The sequence below is a fragment of the Manis javanica genome, chromosome 18 (assembly GCF_040802235.1).
Source record: "Manis javanica isolate MJ-LG chromosome 18, MJ_LKY, whole genome shotgun sequence".
NCBI lineage: Eukaryota > Metazoa > Chordata > Mammalia > Pholidota > Manidae > Manis > Manis javanica.
In genome coordinates this window covers 9,086,655-9,100,725 of record NC_133173.1, presented here as the reverse complement: position 1 = coordinate 9,100,725, position 14,071 = coordinate 9,086,655, and the positions used below count along the sequence as shown (strand labels likewise).

Sequence of the window (14,071 nt, the reverse complement as noted above, 5' to 3'; positions counted from 1 at the left end):
AAGAACAGCCTCATGACTGCAAGAAATGGCCAAATTTCACTTCCACTAAAGTTTAAACTGAGAAGCTAAAACATGTTATAAATAGACATTAAATTTCCTCCTCCTTGCCCTTTTTGCTGCTGGTTAACATACCAGGAATGAGACCTAACATTCTTTCCCCCAAATTCTGAAGCAAAAGAAAACCACCTTTTTCCTTCTGAAATCTTATGAACAACTGCTTTTCATTTTCCACACCTGTTTACCTTCCAATCTGGGAAAGATCTTTAAAATGAAATTTCACTCAGAAACAAACAAAAACAAACATTGATTTGGAAAAGAGCACTACTGAGTTTCACTACCACAAGATACTACCTTTTATCCACACGTTTAAAGTTTATTACCTGCTGGTACCATACCCTGTGTGCCTGGTCTCTGAAAATTTTTCCAGACTAAAATAAACTTGGAGTGCACTCTTCCTCCCCAGCCCGTACCAAGAAAACGGACCTCGTCCTGTAAGACGTGATGGCTCTCACTCTCGATTTGATCGGTGCTCTGACTGTTAAGGATCGGGTGCCGCCAAACTGAAATCTGTTGTTTCTGTGGCCTCCCTTCTTCCCTAAGCAGTAGAATCACACTTACTTGAGCCAGAAAAGGTAGTGAAAACACAGGAGTCCACAGGAGTCCAATAAGTGGGTTGAATCGAGGCCAAAAAAATATATGTTCCCTCAGAACCTGTGAGTGTGACCTTATTTGGAAATAGGGTCTTTGCAGATGTCATTAAGGATTTTGAGATGAGATCATCTTGGATTTAGGTCAGGCCCTAAATCCAACAGCAGATATCCTTTTAAGAGAAAAGCAGAGGGAGCTCTGAGACAGGGACAGAGAGAGGAAAGGCCAGGCAGAGACAGAAAGAGAGGCGGGGGCAATGCAGCCATAAGCTGACGAGCACAAAGGGCTGCGGGCGGCCGCGATGAGCCAGCAGAGGCACGAGCGGATTCTCCCTCAGAGCCCCCGGAAGGAACCAACCCTGCTGACACCTTCATTTCTGACTTCTGGCCTCCAGAACTGGGAAAGAATAAATTTATATTGTTTTAAGCCACCCAGTTGATGGTACTTTGTCACAGTCAGCCTTAGAAAATTAATGCAGAAGGTCCCAGAAGGAACTATCTGGTCTCACAGGAAATCCATCTTCTATCTACAACTATGTTTAAGACCAAAGATATGCCACCAAATGCATGTCTCTCTACTAATTCTGTTGGTCTTCTAGCATTTTTCTAGAAAGCCGAAGAATAATATACCATGAAGGAGCTTAGAAGTTTATACCATTAAATAAATGTACAGTCAACTAGTGGCTTAAATTCATTGCTGATCCAGAATGGATCAGGCCAGAGGAAAAAGTAAAAAACTTTGACTATTCAATCTAATTAACAGACAACAACAAAAAAGTGGACACCTTTACAACACAAAAAGATCACGTGAAGATGGCTTCAAACTAAATTAAAAGACTTCCAATAGGTATCAATGTCTGTGGTACAGTGGAGATGCTCTGTAAAAAAATCAAGCCAAGTCATTTATTTCTAGAGAAATCACACAGTGTTTTCCTTTCTTCTTGAACCCTCTATGAGGTAGGTTACTGGTTAGAAAGTACTGAGCTATTTTCTTGGGCAAGGAATCCAAGATTTAAATAAAAGACTACAGTTAGCTTAGTAAGAAAAGTTCTTTCAAAGGATCAGAATATAAAATCAGTGACATCACATGAATAACAAAACCAGTCTAATCCCAGGAAAAAGTCAGTACAACTAACAGAATTAGAGCTAAGAACATGGAAACATTTCCCACCCATCTTGCATAGTCATGACCTTTTCCACCCCTCAATGAAATGGTGATCAACTAATTCTCATCTATTTAGATTTTTAAGATTAGAAGACATGGAACTTCTGCTTTCAGGTAGTTAGAGTAGCTTGCAGCAGAATTACAGTCTGCCAAGAACAGTAATAAGGGCCAGGTAAAACAAAAAACAACCTGAATAAAGACATCAAAGAGCAGCCAAGGAAATCAGGACTTGAAGGAGTAAGATTGCAAAAAAAAAAAAAAAGGCCTCAAAGAGGTAAGAGCTAACTTCTGCGGCCACTGGGGAGGATCTGTGACTGAGCATGGGCAAGAGGCCGACTCTCTGGGCTCTTCCTGGGAAAGGCCCACTGCTGGAGGGACAGACACACCAGCAGAGCCCGTGGTGGTCTTTCTAGGCTAGCAGGACAATGGAGACTTGAGGGACTTCAAACACACAGCCAGTCTTCCCTTCCCCTAGGACGGCAGGCAGCAGAGGCTACAAAGCTAAGCTGCACCCCTCTGAAGACCACTGCAGAGAGGAAAAATGAAGCTTAGGGCAAAGAATGCTGCAGGCCCTCCACTGAGCACTCTGAAGAGCTAAGAGCTAAGGCTCAGGAACACGGGGGACAGAGGCGGACCAGATTGAAATGATCACCACCTCCCCCTGAATGAACCCCAGAGAGGGAAGGGTGAACCTTCTCTTGGAGAAAGTAGTACCCTATGGAGCTTCTATAATTTTTAAAACAGTTCCCATTTGATAAAAAATAACTAGGCACACTAAAAGACAGGACTGTATGACTAAAAACCAAAAGAAAAAAGCATCAATAGAAAATGATTCATAATAACTCAGATATTGGAGTAGGGCAAGATTTTTAAGTAACTGTAATTAGCATAATTAGTATGTTCAAAAAAGAAAAGAGAAAATTAATTTTTCTAAAAGCTTTAAAATTTTACAAGACTGGAATTGGAAATCCTAATACTGAAGTTTAGAAATGTATACTTCGCCCTGATTATTAAGGAATATTTGACTTTTTGTAAAATCTTACACTATGCGTCTATGTAATTATATACTTCTACAGTTGTATTCTTTACGCTTTTTTCCCTTTTTTCTATTTTTGTCTTTAAAATTAATTCATGCTCACTGTAACCAGTGAAGCAACAGATGGAGAAATTAACTTCATCCGTTCTCCCCTCCGCCACCAGCACACTGAGATAGCTGTTACTGTATGCTTCCTCGTGTTTATCTAGGCTTCCACACAGTCTTTGAACATATACTATGGAAAACATATTGGTGATTCCTCAGAAAGTTAAATACAAAATTACCCATAACCCAACAATCCCACTCCTAGGTATACACCTAACAGAACTGAAAACAGGTACTCAACTACTTGCACACAGACTTTCAGTGATACTTACTATCCACTATGTCCAAATAGCAGAAACAACTCAAATGTCTGTCAACTGATGGATGGAAAAACAAACTATGGGGGGTATCCACACAATGGAATATTATTCAGCCACAAAAGGAGTGAAATACTCACATGTTACAACATGAATGAATCATGAAATAGCCAGACACGTACTGCATGATTTCATTTATATAAAGGGTCCATACACAGAAATCCAGAAAGACAGAATACAGATTGGTGGCTGCAGGGACTGAAGGGAAGGGGAATGGGTAGAAACTGCTTAATGTGCACAGGACTCCCATTTGAGGTGACAGAAATGTTTTAGAACTAGATAGAAGTGCTGGCTATATAACACTGTGAATGGATTAAATGCCACTAAATTATCACTTTGAATGGTTAAGTTTATGTGAATTTCACCTCAATAAATTTAAACATACACACAGTTTGTTTTTTCTCTCCAGTTTTTTAAAATCTATAAAGCCAATTACTCATTTTTAATAACTAATAATAATGCCCTATTATTCTAACCATTCTCCTACTCATGAACATTCTAATTATTTCCAGGTTTCTGCTATTCTAAGGCTGGAACTACATCGTTATGTATATATGTGCTTTTACTTCCACAGGACAGACTCCCAGAAAAATGGCCTATGTATTTAGGTATTTCAGATTATTTTCTGGAAAGATTGCAGCCCTTCACACTCTTAACGGTTAGTATGTATCTCACATTTTAATTCTGGCTGATCTAAATGGGTAAAAAAATTGGTTAGCTTATTGTTTCTTTCATTTACATTTCCCTAATAGCATAGTTAGTTGGTCATCTTGTCATGTTAGCCATTTGAATTTCCTCTTCTATATGAATTCCCTGTTCCCAGCCTTTGCCCGTTTTTCTGTTTTGTTATCCTTGTGTTATCCATTCATGGGGCTCTTTCAATATTAGCAGTTTTAACCATTTAACTGTCACAGATGTTGCAAATTGTTTCTCTCAGTCTACTATTTGTGTTTGTGGTGGCAATGTTCTTAAAGGTGAAGTTACAACCTTTTGGATCTTGATTTCATGCTTTATCTCATCAAGATAAGAGAGGACAAATGAATGTTGAGGGAGGATGAGGCACAGAGGTCTACCTACTGTCTTTGAACAGTGAAATGATTCTTCTTGTGGCAACTCTTCTTAAAACTCCACTTAATGACCCACCTGCATTACTAAAGTGTCTCTTGTTGGGGTGACTATAGTTGTCTCTTGGATGTCCATGCATCTGCGGGCCGTGGGAGGAGGGCAAATGAGGCTTCTGGGGGTGAAGGCTATGTGGGACATGGGACTGAGACATCAGGGAATCCCGGCTGGAGCCCGAGGCCTCTGGGCGAAATGGCTTCTTAACACCAATCATGTCATCTTTCTTCTTTTGCTCCTGTGGAGTAAAAGGACACCAAAAAATCTCACATCCCAAGCCGAATTCCCAAAAACAAAGATCATCACCTTTGAGTATTTCCCTCTTGCCCCCCTTGGTTTTTGCTCTGTCATCTACTACCTTCTCACCAAAGAGTGCTCATAAATTCCACTGAGTCCCTCCAGCACAACAGCCTCACAGAGCCCCATGTGCTACTCTGGCCTCCCAGGCCAACACCCCCCAACAAGTATCTGTAAGAATATGTGCACAGATGGCTGGATGGCACTGTACCAGGCAGAGAACAGTGCCCAGGCTGTCAGCATTCTCAGAGACTCTATCTGGACTACGTAAACCAAGACAACTGACTTTCTTAGACTAGCTAAAACAAACAACCCAGACAGGTTCAATGGGAATTAGTTCCTATGCCAAAGTCATCACACTAAACATAAATGCTTGAGTAATACCACTTATCATGTAAGTAAAATATTCACATAAAAACAATTGAATATAGTAAGTAAAAAATAAGAAATGTAAAGTGACCAAAAACCTCACCACCAAGGGAATTAATGTTAATAATTTGATCCATGTCTTTCTAAATATGTATGTGTGTGTGTTAGTTTTTTTGACAAAAATACTTGTTTTTTTTTTTCACTTAATGTATTGTGAAAATCTTCTCATGTAAATACTTATTCGCACAATATTATACTTACGGTTGAATAATACTCCCTGGTATGGATATACTATGATCTAATTAATCTATTTGTTATTGTGGGACATTTAAGTCATTCATTTCCACCATAAATATGCTTAAGTCCTTAATTTTCTCACTAAATTCTTTGAAACAGAATTGTATGTTTTAGTCTTTTGATAAATCTCACTGAACTGTCCGCCAGAAGGGTTGTGACAATGTATACCCCCAACTACTTTCGTTTTTCAACTTATACTAACTTCTCATACCTAGACTAATGCAGCCCTTCACCATCATGTGTCCAACTTCAAAATCCTCCTCCTAACTTCCACTCCCTGCTAGAGGGGCCTTTCTCAACTATTTCACTCCTTCCTGGGGCCTGGGCCTTTCCTGACTATTCTTTCAAAGACTTCACAATGTTTACAATTTACATCAATATTCAGCAAGATTAGTTTATTATTTCTATGTGTTCCTGCTATATCACATTCTGCCCTATCAAATTAAATTATCAACTACTTTAGAGTACTACTCCACAGCTCAACATAGGTTGGGCAAGGCCTAAGTTCATGTAACAAATACCTCTGAGCACCTGCCCTGTGCCAGCACTCTGCCAGGCGCTGAGAATACGGCAGAGGATGAGAGACACTGCAGCTCTGCATTCAAAGAGCTCACATGCTAGTGGAGGGGGTACCCAATGTTCAAACTAGCTCTAAATGGCTGCTTTGGGTGGGGCCCCCATGACAAGTCAGAAGACCTGAAAATGGACACAGCCGCACCAGGAACACTGCCCCTACACAAGCAGCCAATGCACCCATGTGCCCACCTCCTGCACCAAAGAAGGAACGGCACTTCTGGATGCCTTCTCAAGTTTGCTCCTTTACACGAGCAGCTGAGACCCTAGATACAGAAGCTGGAAGGACAGCCAGTACCCATGGCCCAGAAAAGAACAGAAAAAGTATTTCCTGCCCCCAAGCCTGTTACCTATCAGGAGATACATTTATAATCTACCATAAGACTGGTGAATAAATGATTGCAGGACATAAGGACACAGGGCAACAACCCCTTATCAAAACTGTCACACTGTTTAGTTCTAATACATCGGCTATTTCTACCCACTAGGTCCTACTGTCAGTTTGACTACTAGAGGAGCATGGTGAAAAACTACAGCTGACACAGTGCAGGAGCACACTATACAAGAAGGGTGGGCCACGGCGGACGCCATCCCCCACTCCAGGGCCTGTACCTCCCCCCTCCATCTGTAAGGTGATGGCGGAAAGCGGGCGACCCTCTGGCACCAATAATCTAGGATTCTACGATCCTCTCCCAAGGGAAAAACAGTAATTTAAGGAGCTTTTCTGTGGAATTGGTTTTTATGTGTATGAATAAGAATTAAATTTGTATTTTACCTCCTCTTCTTGAGCTCTTTTCTTATGAGCCATTTTGTATAACTTATGCAATTTTCGAGCATCAAATTCTGTAAACTTGGAAACAAAAATCCATAGATTCCTAAGGAAAAATAATCAACAATTCTGGTCAGTCATACCAAGGGGGTCAATAAGAAATAATTTCTTATTCTCTTTAGGATGGCAAGCTACTGAACTCTGCTGTGGGGAATCTCCAAGTGCAGAAGGTACAAAAATATTCTTTCAGTTGTTTACATCAGAACACATCTTAGATGCTATGCCAAGAGTCTGATGAGGGCTCTGCAGACCTGGGGTCTGTCCCATAGCTAAGACCCCCTAATTAATATCACAGGCAACCAGGACCCCGGTCCCCAAGTCTTCCTCCACCTCCCTGACTTCCTGCACTCTGCCACACTGTTACCACCATGTCTCAGGTGGGGATACACACACAGTGGGGCATCTCTGCTGCCCTTACTTTTCTCCTGTTATCACCACTCCCTATTAGAAGATAACAAAAGGTCACCCTAGCACATAGGTCCATGAGACTAGGCACCACTAAGGCCCACTGTCTTTCCTTTAACCCCCTCAAGGGCCACCTCCCCTCCAATTCCACTGCACGCACTCTTGCATGGCATTACTAGCAACAGGCTAGTGGATGAAAAGAAGTGTCTAGAACAAGGAAGCCTAGGTTGTCGCGGAGAGCTGAAAATGGAGTCTTACACCCTCCCTTTCATACTTTCTAGAGAGCAGTTTCACTGTGCCAGGCCACTCACACACCACTGAGTGGGCTCTCCTGTAAGACCTCCTATGACAGGGCTTCAGTCATCTTAATAAACAGCCCTTAAACCCTGACATCCTCCGAGCCCCCTCGCTGTCCCTCTTCCGAGCCTTTGCTGCAGCCTGAGCTTCACCTAAGCAAGTCCACTCTGCTCTCCCAGGCCCAGCCCAGGTTACCCCGGCCTGCCTCTCAGAAGAGTCCCCTCCCCTCCCCGACAACTCCCCCACACGTGCTTCCTCCTTCTCAGAGCTCCTGTGATCCTTGGTCTTGCAATTACCACTTCATGATGGACAATGGTCTCCGGAGTGGACAAGGCCCTTCCAATGAAGTACTGCTAGCTATGACCACAGCACCTGCCCCATTTAAACACAGCCCCAAGTGTACAGTTGGAAACCTTGCCTCATGGACCTATGCACTAGGATGACCTTCTGTTATCTTCTAATAGGGACTGAAAAAAAAAAAAGCCAGATGGCTAGGTACAGGAAGAAGTTGGTAACAGTGTAAAAGGGAACAAAAGTAAAATTTCAAAACTTAAATCTTCTATTTTTAATGGGTGTGAAGTTTGCTATGGGTAATATCATGACAGAAGTTTTCCTTAAATCCATTTTTCATTCAAAACCAATCCACTGAGATTGGGCATACTATACAAAGATAATTTCATTAACCATGAAGCATATGAGTTCAAAGTAACTGTGGATTATGTAGAGACTCAATGCCACAGTTATCTGAGAAATTCCAGTCGTGTTTCCTTAAAATATCGAAAGTGAATTTATAAAGCAATGACACCTTACAAACTGAAATCCTGGATTAACTGCATTAATCCAAATACTACTGAAGTTCTTTACTTATTAGAAAGACTAGAGAACTCATAGTTCTGGTGGTTTAACCTTTGTTTCATCTCGTGTGTTAGTAGAAAGCTAATCAATTGGTTATTATACCTGACTATCAACCTGAGATAGGTGCAATAGTGAGACTAGATGACTTTTATCCCTTCCACATTTATAGTCTGGGTCTTTATTCTGAAAATAATCAAACAAATCCTGTATCACTCCCTTTCTCTTAAAAAATGACATCACCCAAATTACTTTAAAGGCTGCTTTCAATGGAATGGCTTATTTCAGGAAAATGGAATTGAAGCCTGTAGATACGCTGCCATTAGATGGTTTTAGTTAGGAAAAAAGTTTTCATTAGGTGGCTATGTCACCTTTTATAAAAGAGAAACAAGGCACGCACACACTGTCAAATCAAACGGAGCCATTGAAGGCCATGGCAGTTACCTCCTCCATAGTTTGATGTGCTCCTGGTCTGAGTAAGCTTTAAGGCACTCGGCTATCCGGTCTCCAATTTTCAGCAGGCAGTTCCGGGTGTGCTCCAGCTGTTCTTGCACGCTGAGCCCCTTGTCAGGTTTGTCCAGCTGCTTCAGTGCCTTTTTCACGGGCCTCATCCTCTCCTTGCACTGGAAGAAGCCAATGGAGCAGACATCAACATCTGCAACAGAGATGTCTTCTACTGGCTTACAGCGCTCTGAATTCCCAGAGAAAACAAGGCCCCCCGCAACGCCACGCCATCGCCGGAGGAGCACGACGCAAAGCCAGAGGAACAACTGTGACTGTTAGGCCCAGAAGAACCTGAGGCTCAAGTCCCAGCAGCATCATTCGAGGCGAAGACCTTTTTTACGCCCTCCTGATAAGCCTCTGTGAAAGCTGCCCTGCTTCCTCATCCGCAAGACGTGCATGACGACTCATGAGGCGCCAGGAAGACCAAATGAGAGGCGTCCTGGAACCCTCACACCACAAACTATCTACGCCCGCAGGATAGAGCATTTACATGTCCTTCAGGCTTGTAAGAAACTAAGCGAAAGGCCTTTAAAGACAGATGGTGGGCTGAGCACAAGGATCTTTTTCTCCCCCTTCCCAACCCCACCAAAACAACAGTAAAGGGATTGTCTTAAACAGAGAAGCCCACAAAGACAGGGACAATGAGAACAAACACCACCAACCAAATACTAGCAGCAAGGAAATGACAAGAGACCTGAGAAAACTAAATTCTAAGCCAGCAGTGGAAAGAACTGAAGACCAACCAGAGCTGTACTGCAAAATCCCCCCACAAAGGCTGGCCAGGTGCCTCTGCGAGTAGGGTGACGGTTAAAACTAAGGACTGGTTTTTTTGTGTGTGTTTTTTCTGGTATCATTAAACTACAATTACATGAGCAACATTATGATTACTAGACTCCCCCCATCATCAAGTCCCCAACACACACCCCATTACAGTCACTGTAAGGACTGGTTTTTTAAAGACTGCTTAAGAGTTAACAGACACCCAGATTCAGGACAGACAGCCAAACCTCCAGAAGATGCGGAGGTTCATTCTCTGCAGAGGGTAAAAAAAGGTCTCTGAACTGGGCTGCAAGGCGGCAGCTGAAAGACAAGCCTGGTGCCCCGGAAACAGAAATGCATGGACGTCCTGAACTGGAAAGCACACTAGATGAGCCAGCGCCTGGGCTTCCGCTTCTCAGAGTCCAGAACCTTCAACCTCCAGTCAGGAGACCCGGGAATTCTTCCCCATAAATCCGAGCGCCCAGAGGATGAACCGAAGATGCTGGTTGCCCACCGGAGGGCTGCCAGAAGTGGCCCAGCCAGACTGCGCGACAGCGAACTGGCTAGAGCGAACCGTCTCCAAGCGGGTCAAGCCCAACCCACATGCTCAATGCTTCCAGATGTTTAGTCCCCTGCCTCTAATAGGAGCAGACAATTGAGCCACCCGAAAAAATATTTTGACATGAATGATGGAAAAAAAATTATGGGGAAATAAAAAAGCACTCAGAGAACCACAGAGGGGAGATGGTCTTGGAAATAAAACACAAGAGAAATGAAAAGCTCAAAAGAAGTAATGGGAGATAAAGTTGAGAGGATCTCCCAGAAAGTAGTTTAAAAAGCAGAAATGGAAAATAAGAAAAGATAACAATATTAGGGACCACTCCTAGAGTCCAATATCCAAAAACAAGGAGTTCCATAAAGATAAAACTAAGAACTCAAGAGGAAATTATCACAAATTAATTTGAGAAAATTACTCAGACCTGTAAGACATGAATGACTGTCAGCCACTATGTATCTGGTATAATGAATTATCTAAGCACAAGATCATAAATTTCAGAACAATGAAACCTCACAAAGAAAACTCTCATCATTTTGTGGTAATTCTGTAACTATACACTTATGATCTATTCCTTTTTCCAAGTTACACTTCTATTTTAAAAAGGATAAAAATAAAAATATACCAGAAACTGGGAGACAGTTATAATGACTATAACAGATAGAAAATTAGTATCACGAATAGAAAAGGTAAGAAAAGACAACTTACTCAAAACTCACTGGAGACATGAATGTCCAATAAATATGGCAAAAACTTCAACTCCATCACTAATCAATATATCCCTCAGATATACTGACGATAATCAATACCCCTCAGACTGGCAAAAATTAAGAAGTCAGAAATTACCATATTATTTCCATGAGTGAGAAATACAGGAACTCCCACTCGTTGCTAGAAAGAGTGTGTGAATCTCTACAATTGCTTTGGAAGTAACTCACCACTATTTAACGAAGTAGTACATGTGCATATGCCTCATGAAAACCCAGCAATGCTGCTCAAGCTAAATACACTCTGGAGAAGCCCTTACATCTGTGTATGACAAAATATTTACAACAATCTCACCACAGCCTGTTTTTAATAGTAAACGTTTGGAAAAAAAAAAACAAGTTTACCAATGGGAGAAAGAATGAATTCTGGAAGTCATAAAAACAGAGTAATATGAAACATTTACAGAGACCTAATTATCAACATGGATAAATCACAAAGATACAAATGCTGAGGAAAGAAAAATAAGTTGTAAGAAATATAGTGTGGCATTTATATAAAGTTTTAAAGATGGAAAGTAGTATTATATATAGCTCATTATGGATACATGGGAGACTGTTAATATTAATGGTTAAGAACCCAGGCTCTCATGCCAAATTGTCTGGGTCAAATTGTTGCTCTACATCATACTATGTGATACAGGACAAGTTTAACTCTCTACCTTATTTTTTAATACGTAAAATGGAGAATTGCCTATTTCATACAACTGTTATGGAGATAATACATATAAAATATACAAACAGTGCCTGGCTGTTTATGTGAGCTTATTGCTCTAAAACAAAGTATGTGAATGATAATCAAATTTAAAGTTGTGGTTACTCCTGGGAAGAAGAATTTCATTCTCTGAGTCTTAAAATTTAGATTTGACAAGGCTTTATGGTATGTACATCAATGTTTATTATATTTCTTAAATTTTTGTTTTTTCAACATTTCATAATGTAAAAAAACAAGATTAAATGAGCCAATATGTAAATAAAAACATTTTTAAAAATGGTAGGTACCACAGAAGCATTAGTTAGGATTTCTTCTTATAAATACTGGGCTAAGGAAGAACCAGGAAACAGATCCAATAGCTGTTTAACAGTTAATTCATTTACTCAGTTTACTTACTTACTGATACATATATTTTAGATATACTTCTAACATCTAAATATACCTTACATAAGACACAGTACTTCATCTCAAAGACTTTCAGGAAGAGTAGAGAGAATTAAGAAAAATGAAATAAATGTAAAAATACACACACACACACACACACACACACAAGCATATAGGTTTTTGGGAACACAGACAAAGGGACAGAGAGAGAAAAGACTGCTTTATAGAAGGAGATCAAAGTTCTACCCTTTGCTGCCACAGAGCAGGAGTATTTGCGATCGGGATGGGCACTGCTCTTTGAGGCGGCATTACCTGCTCAGTGAACTGTGCTTCGCTGAAGGTTGGGGAAAGGAAGAGACCACAGAGAGGTGAGGAAGGGAGTCATGAGCAGCACAACGAAACACATGCACGCAGCTGCACTGAGGAGCTATGGTCCCTGAGGATGGGCTGGCCCGTTTCCAGTCTCACGGAAGACCTGGTCCACAAACTCCCTCCCCCATCATCTTCCCTGTTTTGTGTGAGACAGAAAACACCGAAGCCGGTGTCTTAGCGCCTACAGTTCCACAGCATGAAGGTACGGCCACGCTCACCACTGCTCCAGGCCACATCCCTTTGCTCCCACCCCCCGGCCGCAGCGCCTTCTGGAGCCTCCTCACCGCAGCACTCGGGCCTCTGTGCCTGCTGCTGCCTTGCGCTGGCTGCCTTCCCTCCCCTCTCCTCCTTTACCTTTTCCCTTCCTTCAGCACCCAATCCAGACATCACTTCCTTAAACATGCCTTCCTGATTTCCCTTGCTGGGTCACATCCCCTTCTCACAGGACCTCTGCCCTCCATAGGCCCATCACTAGGTTTGTACAGTTACTTAGCTCCTCTACTAGAATGTAAAGTCTACAGCGACAGAAACAGTGATCTTTTCAACAGCTGGCACATAGATTTTTCAGTAATTCAGTGTTAGCTCAGTGAACGCTCTGTTCCATAATGCCTCTCAGGGCCCCTGCAGGGTTCCAACTGTAAACACAAGATAGGAAATCCATTCCCTAAACTTCTTTCTCACTAGAGAGCGAGTAAGAACATCTCTTCCCTCCAGCTTGTTCCAGAGCACAAGGTCTTTAGATATTAGAAGTAATGGGTTTAAAAATGACACACTGATATTTAGACCTGCTGAGGCTCTGTGGCTGGACCTATGAAAGGCAGAGCCACAGAAAGCACTGTGGCTGCAGACACCGGAATCTCTCAGTTTCAAGACTTACTATGCTGAATGTCTCCTGGTCCAGATCATCCTCCTCATCCTCTCCAATGGGGACAGGCTCACTTCCTGCTGTAATATGGACAGGACCCTGAGATCGCTTTGATTTACTCGAAGATTTGGCATCACCACCTTTAGGCTTTTAAAAAAGAGTTACAAGGAATCATTACCATTTGTGCCATCCCTGACTTGTAATTTGGACTTCTTGCCTATGTCACATCACCACAACAGGCAACTGTGATGGCCTCAGTTTATAAAGGTAAAATAAAATCTCCTGAGACATCGGGAAGCCAAACCTACACGATTAATGACTTAATCATACATCATTCCTATTTCTGTCTCTAAATGTACCCAATTATAACTTCAACCTCATTAATGCTCTTTTGGCTTCTATTTCCTGAAACCATAAAATGCACAAAAACATCAGGAAGCAGTTAAGATTATAAAATGACAGGGCTTTATAGTCTCATGTGGCAGTTTTTATTAATAACTTGTAAATGAACATATACTTCTCATCTAGGAATTTCTATTAATGAAAATATTGCAAATGATTGAAATCTACATGAATCCACATGGATAAATTTCATTTATCGATGGAAAACTGCAGAAGGATGGGTATCTACAGATACAAATATAGAGGTTCCATATATATATATATATATAATGGCTTTGTGTGTGAACATTAAAAAACATAAACTGATACATCTTATGATTATATAATATATAGTAAAAGAATAAAAACACAGAAAGTTTTCAAACCACTACTTCAATAGTGGTTTGAAGATCGGAGAAAAGAGAGAGGCAGAGCAATGAAATGTGGGAGAAGTAATAGAGGG

At 41.4% G+C, this 14,071-nt stretch overlaps 1 protein-coding gene across 5 annotated transcripts in view; it reads right to left on the bottom strand.

The window, feature by feature from the left end:
• Positions 1-14,071, bottom strand: part of CHD2 (chromodomain helicase DNA binding protein 2) — a 129,349-nt gene that overhangs the window by 7,903 nt on the left and 107,375 nt on the right. For 4 of the 5 annotated variants that reach the window (XM_037000531.2, XM_073227225.1, XM_073227224.1 and 1 more), the window contains 4 exons: positions 13,240-13,374; positions 8,753-8,931; positions 6,701-6,800; positions 4,414-4,627 (listed from right to left, as the gene is read on the bottom strand). In XM_037000531.2, the coding sequence (XP_036856426.1) occupies positions 4,414-4,627; positions 6,701-6,800; positions 8,753-8,931; positions 13,240-13,374 (628 nt within the window). The remainder of the gene's footprint in view (positions 1-4,413; positions 4,628-6,700; positions 6,801-8,752; positions 8,932-13,239; positions 13,375-14,071) is intronic. The other variant, XM_037000533.2, reaches the window with a different exon arrangement.